This window comes from Rhinolophus ferrumequinum, chromosome 28 (assembly GCF_004115265.2).
Source record: "Rhinolophus ferrumequinum isolate MPI-CBG mRhiFer1 chromosome 28, mRhiFer1_v1.p, whole genome shotgun sequence".
In the NCBI taxonomy this organism is placed as follows: domain Eukaryota; kingdom Metazoa; phylum Chordata; class Mammalia; order Chiroptera; family Rhinolophidae; genus Rhinolophus; species Rhinolophus ferrumequinum.
Window position 1 is genome coordinate 2,390,973 of NC_046311.1, and position 23,563 is coordinate 2,414,535.

The 23,563-nt window shown below is 42.4% G+C and overlaps 1 protein-coding gene across 1 annotated transcript in view; it reads right to left on the minus strand.

Moving 5' to 3' along the window:
* ADAMTSL3 (ADAMTS like 3) overlaps positions 1–23,563 on the minus strand; it is a 187,217-nt gene that overhangs the window by 76,525 nt on the left and 87,129 nt on the right. The window contains exons 8-13 of the mRNA XM_033100157.1: positions 21,997–22,071; positions 15,474–15,631; positions 7,242–7,353; positions 2,144–2,282; positions 979–1,029; positions 102–306 (exon numbers count right to left, since the gene is read on the minus strand). Of these exons, the coding sequence (XP_032956048.1) occupies positions 102–306; positions 979–1,029; positions 2,144–2,282; positions 7,242–7,353; positions 15,474–15,631; positions 21,997–22,071 (740 nt within the window). The remainder of the gene's footprint in view (positions 1–101; positions 307–978; positions 1,030–2,143; positions 2,283–7,241; positions 7,354–15,473; positions 15,632–21,996; positions 22,072–23,563) is intronic.

A 23,563-nucleotide genomic window follows, 5' to 3' on the forward strand; every position in this document is an offset into this window, starting at 1 on the left:
TCTCTTTGGAGGTATGTGAATAAAAAAAGAACCACTAACACACAGCAAATATTCTTCAAAACCTGAGCTGTAATTAACAGTGGCCTGTTGTCACATCTCACCTGAGACCAGTCCATGGCGATCCACTTGGGGCAATCGAAGAGATTGCAGGTCTGCATGACTTTGGGTTTGGGCGCGTACATGCACTTCCACTCTTCCACCTGCAGTATCTCTCCGTGCATGGATTCCTCAACACACACGAAGCTCCGCCTCTGAATTCCACCTCCACAGGACACCGAACACGCCGTCCAAGGATTATGTTCCCAGCTCAAAAGCAAACAAATAGGAACACATTATTTATTGGTTGCTTGTGTGTTTGTCTCAAGTTTGCAAAGATGGTTGCCAAAAACGGTAACAGTCGTGGTTCCGCTGAAAGAGCTCAGGGCATGGAGAATGAAGACCTTAATCTTAACAGCTACGTACAAGCTACAGTCACAGGTGCTCTGACCCTGAGGTTCCTGTCAGGTGGGGATAATATGCTTGCCCCAGTTATCTTTCACAAGGCCTCTGTGAGAATCAAATTAATTAAAATATGGAATGCGAAAGCATCTATAAACTGTCTCTAAACTATAAAACACTAGAAAGCAGCATTACTAGAGAGTCATAGAAACTTAGTCAGAAACACCATACTAGTCATCTTGGTGAAAAAGGCGATTCAAGTTTCTGATCACTTGCAATGCTTGGGCTCCCTCCATAGCACCCAGGCATGCAAAAGAGGCTAGACATCTCCAGTGATGGCAGAGGTCGTCATCCGAGGCAGCCTGTTCCATTTAATTCTCAGAAAGGTCTTTCTTATTACTGAGTTGAAGTCTGTTTTCCTTTCGCTCTCTGTGTCGGGTCTATTATCTATCCCTCTTACATTTTAGACTGTTGCTATAGATACTAGGGTTCCTTGCAAACAACTTGGAGTAAATCACAACAAATAAAGACATCACTCACCGAGGGAGAGGTTGGAAGTGGTCATAGGGCATGATCTCTTTAAATCCATCACTACAAACGAAACCATTGTGTCAGTATCATGTCTACATCAATTAACACACTTGTTAATTTGACTAATATAGACTTGACATCCCAAAAGACAGATCTCTTTCAAATGGGAAACTACATATGCCAAGTGCTATGACCTAGTCCTCCAAATTCAGCCACCATCCGCTTAATTTCCAGAATCACCTCTGACATACACTATCCCCAGCTCAATATGAAAATACAGGAAGGGAGACTAGGGCGTGCATTAATCAAAGGAAAAAGCTTCTCTTAATTTAGATCAATCTCTGTATTCCCTTTTGTCCTCTAAAGAGGTTGTTCTGATACACAACATTAATGATATCGACACACTGTCATATAACTAGGGTCTTCAGAAAATCATTTTATTTCACAGAATTTGTCCTTTGAAAAGGTCTCTCTTAATAATTATGGGATTACAGGAAATGGGCAGTTTAGTGATAGGAAATGAAATCCACTGAGAATGCTTCCTTTTCCACTTGCACACCTCTGTGTTAGCCAGCTGGCAGAGGCCTGGGGGATTCTGGGACTGGATACCGTGCTGTTATTTTAAGATACTGTAGCAAAGCCAGGAAACTTCCCCAGGCAATCCAAGTCAGCAGGTACTAAATTATGCAACAGGAGAGTTTATGCATAGCTTTTCTGCTCTGGCACGAAAACGTCTGACTTTTTTGCACAATGCATATTTACCCTGAATTTAATGCGAACATTTCAAAAGTCCAAACATGGTAACAAGTGACCCAGTTTAAAAGCTAAAATGGTGAGTTAAAGATAGTCAGGACTGGCCCATGGGCTAGACATGCCACTTGCATGAAGAGAGCTTTAATTCTGTAGGTGCTGGGTAGGCTCACAGGGGTTCCCTCTAAAGGGTTAACTGTCACAGCACCGGGGCACAGCCCACAGCAAGAGCGAGCTTCCGCCGAGGGAGCCCAGAGACTAATTCCGGCTGACCTCCGTTATCCACGTGAGCGAGGGCACCTGCCACCAGTGCGTGTTCCACGTCAGGCAAGGGAAAGGGGTCACTCTGTAAGGAGCCAGCAGCCTCGGCTGTTGCTGATTTGCTCCTTTTCAAAGTAAAAAGAAAGTGGGCAATGATGCGAACCTAGATGGACAAGGGTCCATGCTGCACTCTTTCAGTTTGGGTTTCGGTTTTACGTTTTCCGGGTAGTAATGGCAGTAGTGGTCGGGAACCACCCTCTTCAAGCGGATATCCACGCATTCGGCCGAATTGAGCTGATAACCTAAGCAGGAGAAAAGGAGAGTGTGAGTACTGCATCTGTTGTGTTTTTACTTGGTGAAGTTACCACTCGCCACACTTTTTTTCCCCTTCTTTAAGAAACTTAGTGGCTCTCAACCCTGGCTGTAGAACAGAACCACTTGGGAGCTCTTAAGATACACGATGTCCAGGTCCCTTCACGGTCCTATTAAGTCAGAAACACGGTGGCTGGATCCAGGAATCAGCATTTTCTTTTTTAAGACTCTCAGGTTCCTCTAAGATACGACTAAAAGATTGTGAGCGACTACTTGCATGGTCACAGAAGTCTCAGCACTTGTAATTAAAAAGTTATAACAGACTCCTTTAAAAAAAAAATGCTTGGACCTGGATACAAAAGGTTAGTTATTCTTTGTCCTGACTTCACTGTCACATCTCACTGTCACCACTTTGTTTCCTTGTACAGCAGCACCTCGGTTTTCGAACGTCTCCGTTGATCAACAGTTTCGGTTTACGAATGCTGTAAACCCAGAAGTAAACGTTTCGTTTTTCCAACACGCCTGGAACGTCGAACAATGTCACGTGGCTTCCACTGAATGCAAGATCCTGAGGCCTAGCTGTTGGCTGTTTTCGAATATTTCAGACCTCGAATGGCCTTCTGGAACAGATTATGTTAGAAAACCGAGGTACCACTGTATTTCCTGTGCTTCCCCCATCCGCACTCCCATTCTGCCCCCCCACCCCCACAGAGGCCCTACTTCCTGTCTACATGCTCTTCAATACACCTTTGTCTTAGGTAGTATTGTTCTGTGTGTATCTGTTTTAACTAAGTGGCTCTGTGTTGTAACTCTTGTTCCCTTTTCTGCTTTTCTCAGCCAACATTACATTTTTTGACAGCCACCCTGCACTGGGCTGTTGACGGTTTTGCTGTCCTGGGTACGTCCAATACTGACTCACTTCTCTGACTGGGCACTGAGCATTGTCTACACAGGGAGGAACAAAATGCACCCCCCTACATCCCCCTCTGCCTCACAGGTCTTCAACGGACAAGGAACGAAGACTTAGTCCCAACTCCATTAAATTCAACATGTACAGTCTCTATAGAAAGGGAGCGTTCCAAATGGGTGAGTGCTGTAAATTTAAAAAACAACTCACAAAGTGACACTTCTATTTCCTGAAGGATTTGACTCCAAGTTTCCTATCGCTACACATAAGTGTCACGTTATTTTTTTTTTTAAAGTCATTTTTCAAAACCAGAATGAGTTCCTCAGGAAAAAATAATAATAATAATAAAGAAAGAAAGAAAGAAAGCCCAAAGTTAAGTTTTCAGCCTTAGCCAATTGGTCTAAAGGTCTAAAAATACACTTGAAGGCCTGATTGCCTAGAGGAATCTGATTTTATAAACCACTAGACAGCTTTCTACAAGTCATGGCTTGGATGTAAGCTGAGCGCTGAAGGACAGACTGGTATGCATTATAAAAAGCAAGGTTGAAACCACAAGAACGAAAATCCAAACGGAGTCAATAAAATGTCACTCAGGTGCCAATATCTGCCAGAAAGTCTACCATATCAGATGGCACAGGCAATCTGGTACTTTCTCCAGACCAATCTCAAGTGTCCCACACAGCTGATTACAGATAAGACCAGCAAAGTCCATCCAAGTGTCTTGGAAACCAGCGAGCTGATTTTCCTGATTATCCAAAAAAACTCCGAAATGCCATTTAGACAAATCATGCAGATTTGATTACTAATATAATTAAATTTTCATAATGCTTTCCTTGTGAGTTTTCTGTGTGTGTTTTTATTTCCTCCCCAAACAAAATCAGAATGAGATTATAGCTCCTTGAATCAAAGAAAAATCTTTGTTCTAAATGGAAACATATTTCTAGGAGGAGGGCTAAGGAGCGTCCAGGTGTTTATAATTTGAGGAGAGACGATTAATTTTCCTCTTTAATTTTATGGCAGTACTGAAATAACTAAAAAGGAAAGAAATAAGGCATACTGACTTTCTCTATTATGAACAAATGTACTGAAAGCCTCCCGTGTGCAGGAAAGGGCAGGCTTGTAGGGCGACCCCGAAAAGCAGCTTAACATTCCCGTTATGTTCTTACAACCTCTGCTGTCTTTGGTGCAGCGTCTGTTAGGTGCTTCCATTTGTGGTTGGCTGACGGTCTGAGACATACCGCATGTCCCCGAAAATAAGACCTAGCTGGACCATCAGTTCTAATGCCTCTTTTGGATCAAAAATTAATATAAGACCCGGTCTTATTTTGCTATAATGTAAGACTTGAACTGCGCCAAAACTCCATAATAAATGTCCCCACCACAGCGCGAAGCTTTTAGTTTAGCTCATGTGTCCAAATGGGAACATTATCTCTGAAGAACTGTGTATGAGAGGTAGGGGAGAAATTACAAAGAAAGAGGCGTTTGTTTTTCTGATGAGCAAGCATTTTTTAGAAAGCCCCACCATCTCCTTGGTTTTATTTGGGGGGATGGCCTGCCTGACTCTAAGTAGGGGGTGTGGGTGGGGGAGGTGAGCTCCTGCTTCTGGATATAAACTATATATGTAGAAATCTCTAGGTGTGTCCCACTCACTCTGAGCGCTTCCCGCTGAGTCCTAACTCATCACCAGAGAATGCAGGAGGGCCACAACCAAGGACCGGGGGACTACGCAGAGGCCTTCGGGAAAAAATCAGGTTTAGATTCTGACATAACAGATATTCCCTGAGTGCCTACTAAACAAACACCAAGTACTGTCCTATGTTCCCTGACACGTGTCATCTCATTTTGTCCCCCAACAATGCCGTAAGCGGGATCATTCTCTTCGACAAATGAGACGACAAAGGCTCAACGGAGTCTCAGAGCTAATTAGTGGCAAACTCAAGAAGTGGATGCAGGCCGTGGAATTCCAACCCTACTGCTATCCCATGGTGCCATGTCACTTCGGAATGTAAACGCTGGCACACAAAGTTTGGAGAACAGAATTGACCGAAACGGGAGGCCTGGGTTTAGAGAGATTCCCAGGGTTTGCCCACGTCACGGTCTCAATTCCAAACACTGTTTTCCCGCAACCGGCTTTACGAGAGGGCGCATGTTTTTAAGAATTTCCCTTCGAGCCTGTTGCAAAGTCACTGCCTCCGACATCTGAGGGCATTTTCGCCTCAGACCAATGCTTGTAATGTTCAACAAAATACATTTTCCCTTTCAGGTGGACCTGAGGAGACACTGAGATGGCGAGAGCTGGCAGGGACCGGAAAATCCTGGGTTCCACTGTTTCATTTCCATCGTGTTCATTTTTGCGTTTGTGTCTTCTTTCCGGAAAGAGATCAGCGTTGCCCATTTAAGGTAGTAATATTAAATTCTTTTTGTAGGTATGTTTACTTTTTTTTTTTAAAGTCCACTTAAAGAAAAAAACCTTAAATCAATAACAGTGCAGGGGTGACACAGATATGGCAAGAAGAGTGAAGTGAACGTGGTACCGCCGGTATTTAAAGTCACTGGTCCAAACAGCAGTGGTTCTTACACCCGAGAGCGCCACCATCTGCAGGGGGGCCTATAGGAACAGGCCGCTGAGCCTCCCTCCCAGAGCTGCTGATCCAAGGGTCTCGGGGGGGGGCCCGAGAACCTGCATTTCTAACACGTTCCAGGGACCCCACTTTGAGAACCACTGCTGAAGGATCATCATCAAGTGGTCTATTGCCCAAGCCCCGCCTAAGAAGAACTAACTGGGAACCTGGGAAGATTTGCTTTTTACGTCCTTTTTTAGCACCCTATTCAACCCTCCGATGGTTCCTCTTCCTTCCCACAAGCTCCTTCGGGGTCCTGGGCTGCCCATATCACCCCAGACCCTGGTCCCTGGTTGCACTGCTAGTTTCAATCCGAGAAGAGAGAGGTGTGATATGATATTCACGGGAACCTGACCGGGGCTCAGGAGCCCTCCTGGACGCACCTGTAGCTTCCTAAGGGGGACACAACGGCAAAGCCATTTAGAGCGTGGCTCTGGCATCACACAGACCTGGAGCCAGATCTCAGCTGGGCTGTTCGCTAACTGAACAGCCTCGAGTCCATTCTTCCCCTCTTCTAAGCTCCAATTTGCTCACGTGCGCAGCAGGCACGAAAACGGACCTTCCTTAGGCTTGTCCGGAAGAGCAAATGGGACGATGAGTAAGTACCCTAGCACACAGTACCCGCTCAGTACTGGTGCCTGGTACTCTAGGCGGAGCACCAGCCTACATCCCTGTAGCATTCTAGTAAGTAGTTCCTGGGTTGGCACTCGTTTACAACCATTTACTCTTCTATTTCAAAGTTTAGGTCAGAAATAGAGAACGATCTTGACAGTGGCTCCAGTCATCTCCTCATTTGCTCAAAGGAGTCACTGTTTCTCTGTGACAACTCTTATCCCTCTGAGCCTGCAGAGATGGGTAGTATGTGTGTGGAGTCCTTGATTACCTTGTTCAACCATCTGTGAGCACCTGGAACTGTGCAAACCGTGAGCAGGACTTTCCCGTTACCACTGACTAGACACCCTTCCCCGTTTCGCTAAGTTTATACTCTGGCGTCTAAGGAGAGACGGGGTGCAAATCGGAGGCTTAGAACCGGCACACCCATTAACTTGATCAGGCTGGGCACGTCCCTGGGTCTCTCTGTTTCTCAAACTTTCCATAGAAAAATTAAAAATAATACATGCTTTCAGGACGATCAAGAAGAGATATGCAAGAATGCATGCAACGATGTTTCCAGCTTTTTGCTAAAAGGAAAGGGTGTTTTGCAAATCCAGTTTTTTTGTTTCGTTTGTTTGTTTTTCACCTATCTTCAAGAATAAAGGCAAAGGCACATTCATAACCGCCACTGCAGTCCCGACTGCTGCAGAAGACGCTATGCCATCACACATCTCCACACCCATTTTAAAGCCAGCTTCAAAAAAAATGCAAATGTGTAACTTCTAATGCTGAGCTCTAAATATTCGCGAACACAGCCTGGGCCTTACCTCCTCCACACGTCACAGTGCAGGGGAAGAAGTCGGTTTGTCTCCACTGATGACTGATGGGCTGGTAAAAGAAGAACTGGACCACGCTGTCCTTGGCTGCTGTGTACCTGGTCTGGACAGAGAGCAGTGTGTCAACATCTCTGCATGCAGTGAGCTAGTGCTTGCCACACCTTTCAAAACGAGGTGAATAGACTTCACCTAGGCAGACAACCACATGTCTATCACGACCAACTATGGCCCATGAGGAGTCCCAGAATTTTAAGATGTGATAGCGTTTCCGTCCAAGTTGTCATACATGGGGGCTCAGGAGATCTTCAACCAATCTCCCTGAAGTCATTTTTCCCAGATAATTCCACACCTGTGAATGAGTTCACAAAAATATAGACTTTTGGTTGATGTAACATTTTTTGTCTTCCCTAGTGAGTGGACAAATGAGTAAATGGACAGAAAGTCCCAGAATACAACACAAAAAGAAAAAAAGAGCAGGGAAAAAAAAGTCAAGTTCATGGAGGAAAGATCCAGAAATACTAGCATCATTTGGCATTCAAGACAGAGACAATGGAATAATGAAGACACAAGACTTGAATATTCAGAGGTTGCCAAAAACATGGATACACATTTCAAGAAAGGAAAACTGTATTATAATTGTAATACTCAATATATACCGACAATGAAAGATGAATATAAGTCATGTTCGACTTCTGCAATTACAAGAGGTGCTCAAAGTGGTTACCATCAGTGTCAACACGTCTGATGACGGTGAACTACTGCTTGAGCAACGTTGACCAAAGTGTCCACTTGCATACATTTTTTTGGCACCCCCGGTATAATTACTGAGAATTTCCTAGATTTTTAACACAGGAGTACCTAATTTAAAATCGGTCATCAAGTTCTGAGCAGACATTTTGAAAAGTACAACAACAAGGATAAAGAAAAACCCTAAAAATTATCAGAAAGAAAAAAATAATTGCCTACAAAGGAGTGAGAATCACCCTCAGACTTCTCCTGGACAACACTGGATGTAAGAAAACAAAATCATATCTTCAAAGTGATGAGGGACAATATCTTTTTATCTAGAATTCTATAACCAAATGATTAACCACTAATCAATCATCAATTTAGAAATCTATAACCAAACTATGGTCACATTATCAATCGTTATCGATAAAATAAAGACATTTTCAGACACAAAATGACCGAAACTTTACCACTCAGAGATCCTCAATGGAAAAAAAAAAAAAAAGAAAAAGCTACTAAAGAATATACTGGAAAAGAGCTAATATAAATGCAGACAAAACGTCGTGAGGTGAGAGGAGTAGTAATGAGGAAACAAATCAGTAACACTTACTAGGAAGTCTAAATGAGGGTTGACTGAAAAATAACTGTTTGCCTGCCTACTGAATTATAAAATGGTTTGAAGAATCCAGCCTCGAGATGTGTGTGGAGGGGCAGGGTTATGGTGATGGGGTAGGGACAGCCCAGCAGTTACAGAGACAGAGGACACTTCTAAAAAGTTTGGCTTCTGACTACGGCAGAATGGCTTGTTTCTGATGAATCCTCCCAGGGAGAATAAATACAAATGCGGCATCAAATATGTTTATTAATGCATTTGAAGGCATCCGAGAACTACCCTATTCGTGAGGATTCGCAGGTCAAGATCCCAGACAAAGAAAGCTCAAGGGGGAGCATAATAGCTGGCACCACCTTTATGCTCAAGGCATTTTCCATTCTGCAAGAGGTGACTGAGAAGCTGGGCAGCTGAGCAGAGCTGTCATCAGACTCTGGTGGCCAGGGAAGCAAACAAACACCGATGCTCCAGGACTGGCAACGTGAAGCTTGTCGGTCAGGCTCCCAGCTGGGACCCCGGAAAGCTCTATCCTAGGAATAAGAGTGAACTGGAACTAGACCAATTTTCAGTGGGAATGAAGCCCAGGTTCAAATTATTTGAATTTCTCCTTGGACGGAGGTGACTGGCGGCCAACCTGTCTTCCAGAAACAAAATGAATCCAGTTTCAAATTATATCTATAACCTTTCATCTACTATATACAACAAAATTTAAAAGTAACTAGGTGTAAAAAAAAAAAAAAGATAAAATTTAACAACAACCAAAAAAAGTGGAAAGGTAGACATTATAAACAAAATTACAGGAAATCCAGATATGGGCATTAACGGGTAGAAACTTAAGACATATTGCTACCACTTCCTGCAAATCTGGCCTGCTTGGCAGAGGTGGGGGGTGAGGGGGAGGCTGGCAACACCTCATTCTCTTCTGGGGTCATAAAACACGTGTTAGCATATGGCTTTTGTCTCAGGCTCTATTGTTTAGAGAACCCACACTAAGATACTATGGCTAAAATGTTCAAGCAATTAAATAAGCTGGAGAGTTTCACTAAAAAACAAAAACAAAACAATGATAATAAAAACAATATGTAAGTCTAGAAACGAAAATCACAATATTTTAAATCAGTATCTCAATGGGCAGATTTAACAGTAGGTCAGGCAGGGGTTCAGCAAGTCTGTTCCTAAAGAATCAGACAGTGAACATTCATTTTCAGGCCACACTGCCTCAGCTGCAGTTACTCAGCTGTGCTGGTGTCATGCACGAGGCACCACAGATGGTATGTTAGCAAATGGGGGCGCTGTGTTCCAATGACACTCCATGTACAAAACAGGTGGCCATAGTCTGCTGGCTCCTGGATTATATACACTGCAGAGGGTATTAGTAAACTAATTAGAAGAAAGTAGAAATTAGACACGTGGGATCAAGATATCATTTCAGTCCCAGAAAAAGAGAACACAGAGAATGGAATAGCGGCTATATCTGAAGAGATAACGAACTGATGATGGATATGCAAACACAGAGTCAAGAAGCACTGTGGACCTCACTAATTGCCTCATAATCAGATTGCTGAAAACCTAAAATGAAGAGGGAACAATTAAAGCAGACACGCAAAAAGACACACTACCTGCTAAGGAACAAAAAATAAGAATGACAACTGACTTCTCAACAGAATACATGGAAGCCAGAAGACAATGGAGAGAGATCTTCAAAAGGTCTGAAAGAAAACAGTCTCATAGTGATAAAAAGGTCAAGTCACTAGAAGAGGTAACGATTCTAAAGGCGCATGAGCCTAGCAACATAGCCTCAAAGTATGTAATTTAAAAAATGACCAGAATAAAAAATTAGACAAATGCACAGTCATAGTGGTAGGCTGATCACATTGCTCGTGGTAACTAATCGTTGCAGGTGGGCATCTGTCCACTCTCCCACTGTCCTCTCCTTCAGACCGACCTCCTCTATGTTGGTTTTTGGCCTAGGAGCTCACAGAGGCAGGAAAAACAGAAGTCCTTGAGCTCAAGCGTGAAGGTCCCTGCGCCCACAGCTGTGTCCCTTCTCCCACACACAGCTGAAATGGCAGTGAATTTGGCTGTGTTCTTTCCTGGCCAGGGGTTGGTGGGCTCCTCGGGTGACCTGCCCATTCCACACTCCTCTTGTGCTGCAGCTTCTCTGTGGTGTGGCTGGGACCCCGCTGCAGTCCGTGGCCTGGCATAGGGCCCCTTACCTAGGGAGACCACATGCTTTGCTGTCCCAGCCAGGGTGCTTTTGAGAGCGAAAGGAGGGCCTGCTGCCGACTAAGCCAGGGCCACCGGCATAAAATAGGTCTTTTCTGAACAAACTAGGAAGTATGGTCAGTCATCCTTTACCCTTAAGCGATAGGGTTTGTGTGCCCTGAGCATGTTAAGCCCTCCAAGGCTGCCCAGCCAAGAGTACATGGAATTTTCTAGATGACTTCCATGGCACATGGGAGCTGAGGGAGACTCCACATGCACACATGCAATTTAGCTGTGAATTCTGGTGGCTACCAGAGCAGTATTTGAACTGCTCTAACCAAGAAATTCCCCTCAGTGGACCACCTTACAGCACAACATCGAGCGAGATTTCCAGAGTGTCTACTTTTGTCACGAGTGGCAAACACTCAGGATGAGACGGAATTCTGATGATGAAATAGGTAAGTTTTCTTTTCTGGTTGGGCACTCTGAAAGGGTTGAATTGTGTTCCCCAAGAAACACATACGTTCCAATCCTAACCACCAGAACCTCGGGATGAGATCTTATTGAGAAATGGGGTCTTTGCAGATCTACTCAAGGTAAGATGAGGTTATCAGGGTGGTCCCTGGTTCTATATGACTGGTGTCCTCTAAAAAGGCAGAATGCAGACAAAGAGGCAGACAGGCACAGAGGGAAGATGGTACGAAGACAAACAGAGAATGCCTGAGGCTACAAGAAGCTGGGAGGGAGGCATCAGCCCTCGAGGAACGCATCCTGCACACACCTTGTCTTCGGCCCAAAAACGTCTGCTGTTGAAGCCATCAGTTTGTGGGGCTTTGTTATAGTAGCCTCAGCAAATGAATACAGCCACTGAATCTAATACTGTGTCTTGCTATGTTTTAAAACACCTGTGAATACATAACTTTGGCCACTATCTGCACCACATTGTAAGGCTGGAACCTGTTCTTTGAAAGAAAGGAACATAGACAGTTTCAAATCCTCTCCTCTCCAGATAAGTCAGAACTCCCCAGAAAGAAAAGAGAGACTCTGTAGGTAGAGTACATTAGTATATCTAGAGCTCCGGTTGGAGGAAATTTAAGACAGAAGCTTCCACAGCTGAAAACGACTGAAAAAAAACAATCAGAAAACATTTGCCTACAGAAACACAAAATAGCTGAATGGGAGAAAGATGATAGACAACTGGCATAAAAAAGATTTCAGATCATAAGGAAGAGAATTTTCCCCCCTTTCCCCCCACCCGAAGATGGATATATGTTTTATTAGGTTGGTGCAAAAGTAATTGCGGTTTAAAGGTTAAAAAAAAAATTGCAAAAACCGCAATTACTTTTGCTCCACCCTACTAAAAGAGAGGAAAAGCCACCAGCAAGAGTTAAAAATAGTTAACCATGGAAAGAGATGACTTTATCAAAGCCACTTAATTTTATGAGATAATTGTCATGGGCATATAGTTAAAACTGCTATTCATAAACACCTACTGACACATGGAAATGTTCAGTAAATTCTCAGTGAATGGATTGTGCCTCTCTTACTGCCCCATCAACAAAGCTCGCAGCGTCAATTACTTGAGCAAGACTCTCTACTGCTACCTGGTGGCGACATGCACGTATTGTCGAAGCAAAATCAGACCTCACTGGCTCAAAGGCCAACGACCGAGTCAACAGTGCTGTGACAAAGGTCACGAACCAGAAACAGATCATTCCGGCAAACGAGACTATACAGTGAGAAACCCACGGGGAAGAAGTGAAAGTGCAATTTTCAAGAATGGTCCCATCATGAAAACAGAACTTCCTGAAGAATAGAAAGAAAGAAATTTTTGTTTCCATGGTAGAGTCGCTAAACTTCAGAATCTGAGCCACAGTAACCACAAAATAGTCTAACATCTCACTGGTGTCTTCATATTTAATTCTCTATGTGAGAATATGGTCCTTTTCAATAGTCCGTCCATGAAAAACCCATGAAATAAGGTCTATTCTAAGAACCGTGTGAAGGAGTGCGTCAACACTCCTCAGTGTACCCACAACTGAGCTACAGTAGCACGGAGCGGGAAGAGCTGGTCTTCACTCTCTCATCCCCTCTCAGGGTGAAGCAGGTCTTTCCTTTCTAGACCAGCTGCTGTTGGCAGATTAGCACAGAAACAGATGCAATGAAACACACGGCTGTCTTTCATCAGTGAACTCACACACACTTTCAACCTCCCCTCAAAGTATAGCCTTTACTTCACTGTGCAATGGGTTGGGAAGACACAACTGGAAAGACTGCCTTATCTTAGCAAAAACACAGACTACCGTGTTCCAAGAAACTACAGTGTCCCAAGAAAAAAACAAAAACAAAACAGAAAAAAACACCCAGTAACCCATGGAAGAGGCTATTTCCTAGAAACCCACATTATTTGGACAAGCTTGTAAGTCAGGGAAAAACGACATCAGAGTCATTCTTGCTTCATCGGAGTGTCTCCGATTTTGCCCAATTCTCACCCACCAAGCACATCACATTCATGAAAGAAAATGGCCGTAGGCATGAAAATGAGGCTGTTTGTGCATGAGTCAGACAGCGATGTGTAACACCCTCTTTGATAAACATGTATTTTAAGAAAAAACTCTTCAGTCAAGAGAGATCAAAAGCTTTCCAGACGTTGAAGCCCAGAACTGTTTATTAAATCTGAGAAAACCAGAACTTAGAGACAGGAAAACAGAAGCCTGAGTACGACTAATGCAGGCAGTGGCGGCGTGCTGCTAAAAGGCTTTCAATGAGGAGGTGAGGACATAATTTTTAATTCTGCGAGTTATATATGCCTGTATTCTTCTTCTTAAGAACTATTTTAAGTATTAGAATATTTTAAGTAAAACTAATACGCTCCTTCCCCCAAAGCACCTATCCCCTCTAACACAGCCTTTTTTTTTTTTCTTTTTTTTTAGTGTTTTCAGTTTGGAGCATGCCCTTCCAAATCTTAAAATAAAAATGTATACACATATATTCCTATTTCTACGTGTGCATGTGCATACAGACACTTACAGAAATATATAGTTTATATGTGTGTGTGTGTGTTTATATGTGGTATCAGAAAACAGTATGTATACTACAACCAAACAGTATCTGGAAATGTTAACTTTTGACTCTTTCCCCTGTCCCATCGTTGTACTAATGTCTCCTACTTAGAGGTCTCCAAATTGACTTGAGAAAAATACAGATTCCCTGAATAGGAATGAAAAGAAAAACACATTATTTTTCTGTTTGTGTGTGTGTGTGTGTGTGTGTGTGTGTGTGTGTGTGTGTGTTTAGGACTTGAGAATCAAATGGGAAAATCCTAAGGGGAGTAAGACAAGTAGAGAATTTATGCATAATGGACCAGAGAGAGAAGACAGACAGATGACAATCACAGCTTCCCAGAAGCCGCTGGCAATGTTTGTGTCAAGAACATTGGCTTGATGCTTTAAGGGTGTGAAGTCACTTCAGTGTCTATGAATGGTGATTTAAATGTCGACTAATGGCAACCAGCATTCGGGCCTTTAGAATTAGGGACACCCCAGGGAGTGGTGGGGACCATGCCAAACTAGATAGCGCAGCGTGTGCCCTGATGAGAACGCAGCTGTCACCCAGCGGCAGCCAATTACTGCATGGCAAAGTACAAGCTCGTTGTCAGATGGCCCATTTTTAAAGAGAAGCAGAAATAACCTGGTATTTTGATGTAACAATCTCTGGATTTTTAAATGTCGGCCATTTACAATGCAAAGGTTCAAAACAACAAGAATGCAGGGCAGGCCAACCCCTGGCTGGTCACACTTCAGGCCACATTTGGAGCACAGGCCATCAGTTTGTAATTCCCATCTAACTCCAGTGCATTTCTCTGCTGGTACAACCAACATCACAACGACACGTTCTCTGACAGATTAATGTGCGGAACGGACATAGTGCTTGTGAAGGTACTGGGTCTTTCCATAGGTAAAGATCCCTCCAATTAGGGCTATCGTCTTTCTCCCATTTTCAAGTTGGAATGAGTTTCTGAAAAGGGATAGGACAAAACCACCCATTGCAACACCATTTTCATTTCTTAGGTATTTTCAATTTTATCAGGATTTCCTATTGTGTCATTTTGGAAATATACTAGCCACTACATTTCATATCCTTGGAGTAAGGATATAAAAATGCACCAGAGTCACCAAGATAGGGGACGCAGGCTCATGGTGACAGGAAAAAAGAGTTCTTCTGAAGTCACCTTGTGACAGGTGCCCAGACAAGTGCCCATTATGAGATTATCTGGGGAAACAGAAAAAGGAGGGTAAGGAATTGCCTCTGTCTTCTCTGCTCTCCTTTGCAAGGAGGACACGTGCAATAGCACAGAAGTGGTTTAGGATGGGGAGCATTTAGCCAAATTTGGTGATCATTTCACCAAATCTGAACACTGTTCACTACAGATTAGAAATACAAACACCACCTATCCCCTATCAAAGTGACATTCGTTTCTTAACTATCTGGGTTTGGGAGCAGAAACTTAAGCTAGATGAACATTTTTTTTGGAATTGACACCAAGGTGGGAATATTGATGATACACGCTCTGTGTAAAACCCATCATCGGTGAACTGCCTGCTGAACACACTGTTTTTAAAATTCAAAATGCACTGAGCTTCCGATGCATGAATTTATGAAGGGGAGTTTCATCCTACCTTGAAGATGAAATCAGCCATTAGAGGTCCTGGGATCTTAAAGGTTTGCCTCTCCGAGCCTCTCTGAAATTCAACTGTTGTATTTTCTACAACAAAAACTCCAGGGCTGTTAAAGCTGTGTTCTCCTTTGTTTCCTTGAAGTGTTTTTGATTCAATAACTAAAATTGAAAAATAAAATGTAAATGAGAGAACTATCTTTTTTTGAGATATAACTGACATTCCATGACATTAGTTTCAAGTAGATCACATGACTCAATATTTGTATCTACTGTGAAATAATCACCACAATAAGTCTAGTTAACATCCATCACCTCACATACTCAAAATTGTTTTCTTGTGGCGAGAATTTTTTAAGTTTCTCTCTTAGCTATTTTCCAATATACAATACCGTTTTGTTAAGTATAGTCACCATGTTGTGTATTACCTCCCCAGGATTTATTTAAAACTGGAAGTTTGTGTCTTTTGACCCTCTTCACTCATTCCACTTACCATCCAACCCCTGCCTTTGGCAACCACCAAACTGTTCTAAATGAGAGAACTACCTTAAAATCATTTTATTTCAGAAAGATGCTTTACTATTAGGTTGGTGCAAAAGTAACTGCAGTTTAAAGCGTTAAAAATAACTGCAAAAACCACAATTACTTTTGCACCAACCTGATACATATAATAGCATATGGTATCAACATAAAGCATCCACTGAGTTTACATTGATTCATGTTGGTGGAATAAACATGGAAGCTTTTTAGTTGCTTGTATCAAGGAGCTGACAAGGTCCTAGGTCAAATTAGGTCCATTCAATTCTTTGAAGCCATTTCTACCATAATGGGAAAGAGAATATGTCTCTTCCTTTATATTGTTTTGTGATGTAGCTATTACTTGAAGTAAAGCTAGGTTACTCATGTTATCACCCATTCGAAGATCTTAATTGAGTCTTTTATTTAGACAACAATGAGTCCTAAATGGTTTTTTTTAAAAAAACAAACAAACTTGATTTTGAAATAATGCCAGATTCACAGGAAGTTGCAAAAATAGTAGAGAGGTCCTATGTATCTTTCATCCAGTATTACCCACTGGTTATGTCTTATGTAACCAGTACAATGTCAATATCTAGAAATTGACATTGGGCCAACGTGCACATGTAGCCCTATGCCATTTTGTCACTTGTCACCACAATCAAAACACAGCACTTTCCCATCACCACAAAGATCTCCCTGGTGTGTTCCTACCCCCTTTTCCACGTTTGCTTGTACATGAACAGAAGTGCTTGCAGATGATCCTACACAGAAATGATCACCGACCGTTTCACCAAAACAGCATTTCTATTCTCTTTGAATGATTTCTTTCTTTTCCCCTTTCTTTTTTCCTCTCATTTTGGCAAATGTCACCATACTGAGTGGACCTGGTCTGAGACTGAGAGACGCAACCCGCTCCCTAACTAACTGCCTTGGGTTTTCATTGCCTCGTTTCTAAAAGGAAGAAGGAGTCCAGAAAAAACACCTCCCAGGTACTGTTCTGCTCTGAAACCTACCCCTTAATTCGCTGATGTTCAAAGGTCCTTTAGCCATTTCAAAGGACGCAACCGAGCCCAAACTCCACTCAGTCTCAAACTGAAAAATGGGAGGCTGATGAAACACAAGCAAACGGCCCGGCATTGGGAGCTGCAATCCACACGCTGCCTGCATTGATGGTTTTCCTTCACAGGGTTTCTCTCTGCCACGGGAGCAGCTGCAGGAATTCAAACACCCGGACAGACAGACGGCACTAGGAGACATCGCTGATTATCGCTGACAGGCAGACTGGGAACTTTTCTGGGGAGATTCAAAGCTACTGGACCAGCAGGAGTCGTCAGCAGTCAAAACCAAATGCTGGCGACTCTCAGACACACAAAACCCCAACCGCTTTGGCCCTGCTCCCCGTGACCACAGTTGATTTTTGGAACGTGTGAGAGTAAATTCGTTTCCTAGTTCCAATGAAGATATAAAGCTGAGTGTTATAAAGTAAGTTGTCAGTAAAAACGAGCTGGGGAACTGGAGATAGTAAGAAGTCCCTCCACGGGATGAATCAGCCCCCTACGGTCAAGGAGGAGAAACAGTGAGCATGCAGGCAGGATGAAGACACAAAAAAGTTGGACCAGATCCGTCCTCACGGCGGGCAGACAAAACCCTGAACTTTCTAGACAGAGTTCAGCCTGAAATGACTTGACTGAATTCAAACAATGTGCAGTGTATCCCACGGCTGGGTCACTGCTTTACCACTGTGCTACCCTTCCGGGGTGCAGCTTTCTGAGGGTCACCGGATGCAGAGTTAGGGCAAGGGGTGTCAGAATCTGGGTAGGTGATTTGGGAGGAAGGGACACCCAGTATGGCGTCTCTCCTTTAAACCAAAGGCCGGCACTTCTGTTAGTTTTGTTTGGTGTTTTGTTTTTTAACGTCAATTCCATTACTGCCAGCGTCCATCCAAGACGGTGACAAGAATATGAGAATGCAAGGGGTAAAAGATGTTTTCAACTGCATGCAATACTCAAACCACTTTCCCCCTCGAACCATATGCTTGTCCTAAAAGATCTTTTTTTCCAATTATTTCACCATGCTTCCAGCTCTCTAGGTCACAGACTCTGGTTGCAGGTAAGAGGTCCAAAGCAGGTCCTCTGATGACAACTCTGTCAAAAGGTCCAAAGTGGGAAAACAGACAGGTGAAGTGATCTGCTGAAGGTGGAGTTTGTGGACGCACGTGGTTCTGACGATGAGAATTAAAGGAAGATACGGTGATGAACCCACGGTGAGGAGAGCCCAGTGTGGCTCTTCCAAAGGTGCCATTTTTACTGGTGGCAGACTTGCTCTTAAAATGAATGACAGGAGCTTGTGAACTTCGGCAATTCAGATGATTGGTTGGCTTATGGATGTGTTTATGAAGTTTTTCTGTATTTCTAGCATTCCTATGCACTTACTGCAGCCTGTCCTGTGACAACGTACGACTCACAGCTCATGACAGCTAGGCAGACAAGCCCTTCGGTTCTCCGAGCTTTGCTGACCCATCTGTGGTTTCTGCAGCAAGATGGCTAGTGCCGGCTGGACACCCCCCAGGACGCCTATACACGCCCCACCACTATGAGAAGCAGAAGGTATGAGCCTCCTCTCCTACTGCCCACTGCTGACTTCTTTCTCCTCTCTAGGCTTAATACAATTGGGCTGGGGGTTGCAGAGAAGAGCTAAGGAAGAGACGATACGTAGCCTCACACAAGTAGAAACAGAACTAGAAACCAAGACCCTCTTAAGTCTCAAAATCATCCCAACTCAAGTCTGTACTGATGTCTTCAAATATTTTGATCCATGCTAGTTATTTTTCAAAGAAATGCTTGCAATTGCTTTTAGTTGAAGGGCTTGCATTGCGAAGTGTCAGTCCAGGCCTCTTTCAAAAGCAGCAGGGTCATGCTAACCACCCCAAGAGGTCCCCTTAAATTCTGAGAAGGCTACGGACGTATTGTTAGGAAAACCTGTAATGAGCTAGCAGAGCTAACTTAGTTATACATGCATCAGACTCATGCTTAAAGCAGAGCTGTGTTTTGTGGTACATGGTATTCAGCATCTGTTTCTTCTGACTGGTCGTCATACACACTCCCATGTTTACATTTATACATCTCTATATACAGTCAGCAGACACGACTTAGAGGACCGGGGGAAAAAAATAAAAATCTTCCAAGTGATAATGAAAGTTTTCAATTTACGGCATCTTGGCTTTTCAAGTTTATGGCTAGTCAAACATTTAATGCTGATTTTGCTACACTAAAATCTCTTTTGCAGGAATATCTTATTGCTTCTATTCTTGAAGGGGGGTTGCACGATCAGGAAATTTGGAGCTGTGTGCCTGCTACCATGCTGGGGCCAGACTTGGGACAGGAATGGAAATTCAGGATCTGAACCCTTGTAAGCAGTCCGTAAGATGGACATTGTGTAATCAGATTCCATTCCACAGCATTGACATTACGGGGGTGCTCCGCTCTTAATGCCCCCTTTTGGAGGGCTATTAACATGGATCCTAAGAGAATGATTTGTTACTGCAAAATAAGCTGAATTTCAGGACTCTCTGTTAAAAATAAAAATTAAGAAAACAGTGGTATAAATCAACAGAATCAAACCACCTCTATATTTAGATGTCCAGAATGTTAACTAAATCCTTTGTAAAAAAAAAAAAAAAAAGAAGCCAGTGCTATGCATCCGCAGAGGATAACTTTTAGAAACACTTCTAGAGTCAGTTGTGAGATTGTTCAGGAGGGAAAATTTGTAAGCAACAGATCTGTCACCTTTGGAGAAATGGGAACATTTCTGAACTCTGATCTTGGGACAGAGCCAGTCTAACATGCAAGGACATCTATGCATGCAAATGAATGTTCTGCCTCAGAGTAGTCACCTTTACTTACTTTGCTTTACGTTTCCTTACTCTGTTTACTGTCTACTTATTCTCTTTTTAGAACTTACGAAACTATTTTTGGAGCTGAATTTTTGGGAACTGCCTTTCGTATCATGAGAAAAATCAGGCCCAGTCAACTGCATACTTTTTGTTTTTAAAACATCTTTTTGATGTGCCATAAAATTCACATGCCATAAAATTCACCCATTTTAAATGCAGTTTAACGGTTTCAATATATTCACAGGGTTGTGAAACCTTCATCAGCATCTAAGTTTAGAACATTTTTGTCATCCCCCCAAAAAAATGGCATACCCACTAGTAGTCATTTTCCTCATTTTTCCCCCGACCACCACCCCCCCAAAAAAAACCCATCAAACCGATCTACTTTCCATCTCCATAGATTTGTCTACTTTGGACATTTTCTATAAATGGAATCACATAATATGTAGCTTTTTGCAACTGGCTTCTTTCACTTAGTTTAACGTTCTCAAGGAGCCTCTATGTTGCAGCACGTGTCAGAACTTCATTCTTTGTTACAGCCAAATAACATTCCAGATGCCACATTTTATTTATCCATTCATCAGCTGAGGGACAGTTGGGTTTTTACTTCATGGCTGTCATGAATGTTGCTCTGAATATTCAGCACTTCATATTTTTTAATCCAAAATGGTATTTTACAATGCGATCACTCAAAATGATTCACAGCATTAGGCTCTGAATGATTCTGACCTGTTTTCAATAATCGAATTTGCATTTACAAGGATAAAGACTTGCTCTCATCAAGAGTTGTGGGCTTTATGCCATTTTAAAAAGAAGCTTAAAAATGTTTTATCCCTACAGCCACTTTAAGCTTGTGGCAATGGAACATGTGTAGCCTTTCCAATAAAGACTCATAAAAAGAATAGTTCTGAGAGAAATAGTTCTGAGAGAAGAATAGTTTACTGAGAAAGCCTTGACTGAAGTCACCATTATATGGCTGTAACCATTTTAGTTTAAAAATCAATCATAATTCATATAATAAACTTAAAGGTAAAAAAAAAAAAAGACTGTCCACTCACCCTCACTGTCTCAAAGATATTCTCTTGTTTCCCTGAGATTATAATGTACTACAGAATTTCTCTCTTTATCATTATTTTAATCTGTATTATTGGTGACCTTAAACATTTTTATTTAAACATTTTGATATAAACTTTTCTCAAAGGACATTTCTGGCTAGAATATTAGTTCTGAATCCAAAATCCATATATACGTGTGCGCGCACACACACACACACACGCCACCAAAAATGTAAGATGCTTCTGGCCCTGAGAAATTTTAATGATTTAAAAATCTAAATGGTGGCTTGGGGGGAAATACGGCAAAATATGTAGCACTTTGATCCAGGGAGCTTTGATTTGTGTGGCTTTAAAATAGTTACAATCGTCTTTTGTACTTTTAATAAAAAGAGAGCCAACACAGCAAGCTTCTACAAGGCCAGGGGCTGGTCTTGGCAGAGACGCATTTTCCTTTGAAAAAGACTACGAAAGTCCAGCCTGTGGCCACAAGAAGACCTTGGGAGAAGAGACAAACTTTGGTATTTCCAGTTCCTTAGGTCACAAGAGACCAGACAAACTAAGACAAAGGAGATGCCACCTGACTTGGGCCAAAGACACAATACAATTGCAATCCCCTATTGTTTCAAACTGTCTGTATTTTGGAAAACCAATGTTTATGTTCTGAAGCCATGACATGCTGGCAACAATGCCAATCCTTGTCAGCTAAATTAACTGATACGGTTCTGTGGTTTAAATTTTGTTTTTTTGTCCCAAACTGCTGAGACCTCCAGAAGACTCTTGAATTCTCGCTTACTCTCCACATAAAAATAGATTACTTTACATATACCTTCATTTCCTTTCCCATGAGAGATTAATTCCAAGCTGGTATATTTCCCACTGGGGCATGGGAAGACAGAAATTAAGGGCTGCCTCATTTCCCTGTTGATATCGACCGTTTCAGCATCAAAATCCTTGAGATGTTTGTCTACATCCCATCAACACAAAGAAAGATTTTTTGGCGGGGAGGAGGAAGAATTAAACTTTCAGGAAATAAAACAATGTTAAAATTAAATTCTACTTACAGAGATGTGCAGGTCCTTTCACTGTAATTCTCACACTTCGACTTCCCAAAGGAACAGCAATTACATTTTCTTCCCCTAGAAAAGAACACAAGACAAGTGTCATAAAACTTGTGCATTAAAGGACCATAAAATAAGCGAGTTGATCAAAACAGGAGGCGTTTGTGAAGAGTGTTTTTTCCCCCCTTGATATATTTTGAGGTAATGATATTTGGTCACAAATTTTTAAGACTTTTTTTTATTATCAATGGATATAAAATACTCATTTTTGTTATGTTTTGTCTGAAATTCAACTAATTCTGATATAAATATTACTACTATGCTTTCCTTGTCTTGCCTGTTACAATGGGCCAGTTTAAATCTCAAATGGACTGATGCTAAATACCCCAAGTCTGGAGCTAGACCCAGGGCTGGAGATCAGGATGGAGGGAGGAACCAACTACAAATAAAGTAGGAGCGGGCTGCTTCTGTGCCTCAGGACCAGCTAAGTACAGACTACTCAGCCTCCTACCATCAATTCACAATGGGATGTCCAACCAGCTGTGATTCTGAGGCTGCTTTCAAATATTATAGTTTCTAATGGTATAGAATCCAGTGGTTGAGAACACACCAGATGGAGAAAAGGCTCCTTCTTTATATTCCATCCTACAATGTTGATGACAGTAGGTCCATGTGCGGGAACATCCGGATTTGGTGGTGGTGGTAGTAGTGATGGTGAAGGTGATGGTGATACTGATGGTGGTGATAATGGTGATGATGGTGGTGATGATGGTGATGGTGGTGGTGATGGTGGTGGTGATGGTGGTGGTGGTGGTGGTGGTGGTGGTGGTGGTGGTAGGGGTAGAGGTGATGGTGATGGTGGTAGTGGTAGTGATAACTGCTGAACACATTCATTATTTGAAACTATTCCAAAACTTTTTAATTGAAATTTTGTATAAGAGATCCTTGATACTACTAACCACTGTGCCATCTTCCGAGCCTCCTCCTCTTTAAAGTCATTTGTAGTATTTTTGGTTTACAAACTATTGTGAGAGGCAATATGGAGCAGTGGTTTAAGATCACAGACTCTGGAAACAGATAACTTGGGCTGGCATATCAGCTCTGCCACTTATGATTGCTGTGTGACCTTGGACATGCTTCTTACCCTCTCTGTGCTTCAGTTATAGCGATAAAATGAGAATAACAAGACTATTTGTTTCAAGGGGTTGTTGAGAGGGTCCCATGAGGTAATATATGCAAAGGACTTAGAAGACGACTTAATTACACAATAGGTCTGGGTAAGTGTAAGTTATCAAAACCACACTGAGCACTTATCATGCCCCCAGGCACAATTCTAAGTAACTTGACATAAATTACCTCATTTGTCCTAATGAAAACCCATTTCTACAAGTAAGAAAATTGCTCTTTTGCACGTTTAAGTGACTTGTCCAAGAGCACGGATTTTCTAATCAGAAGAGCAGGGGTCAGAACCAAAAACAACCCTCTTCACCCTTCTATTGTGAGACCAAGTTATGATGGCATTCACCCAAACTCACCATCACAGTATGTTCATTACTGACGTTCATTTTAC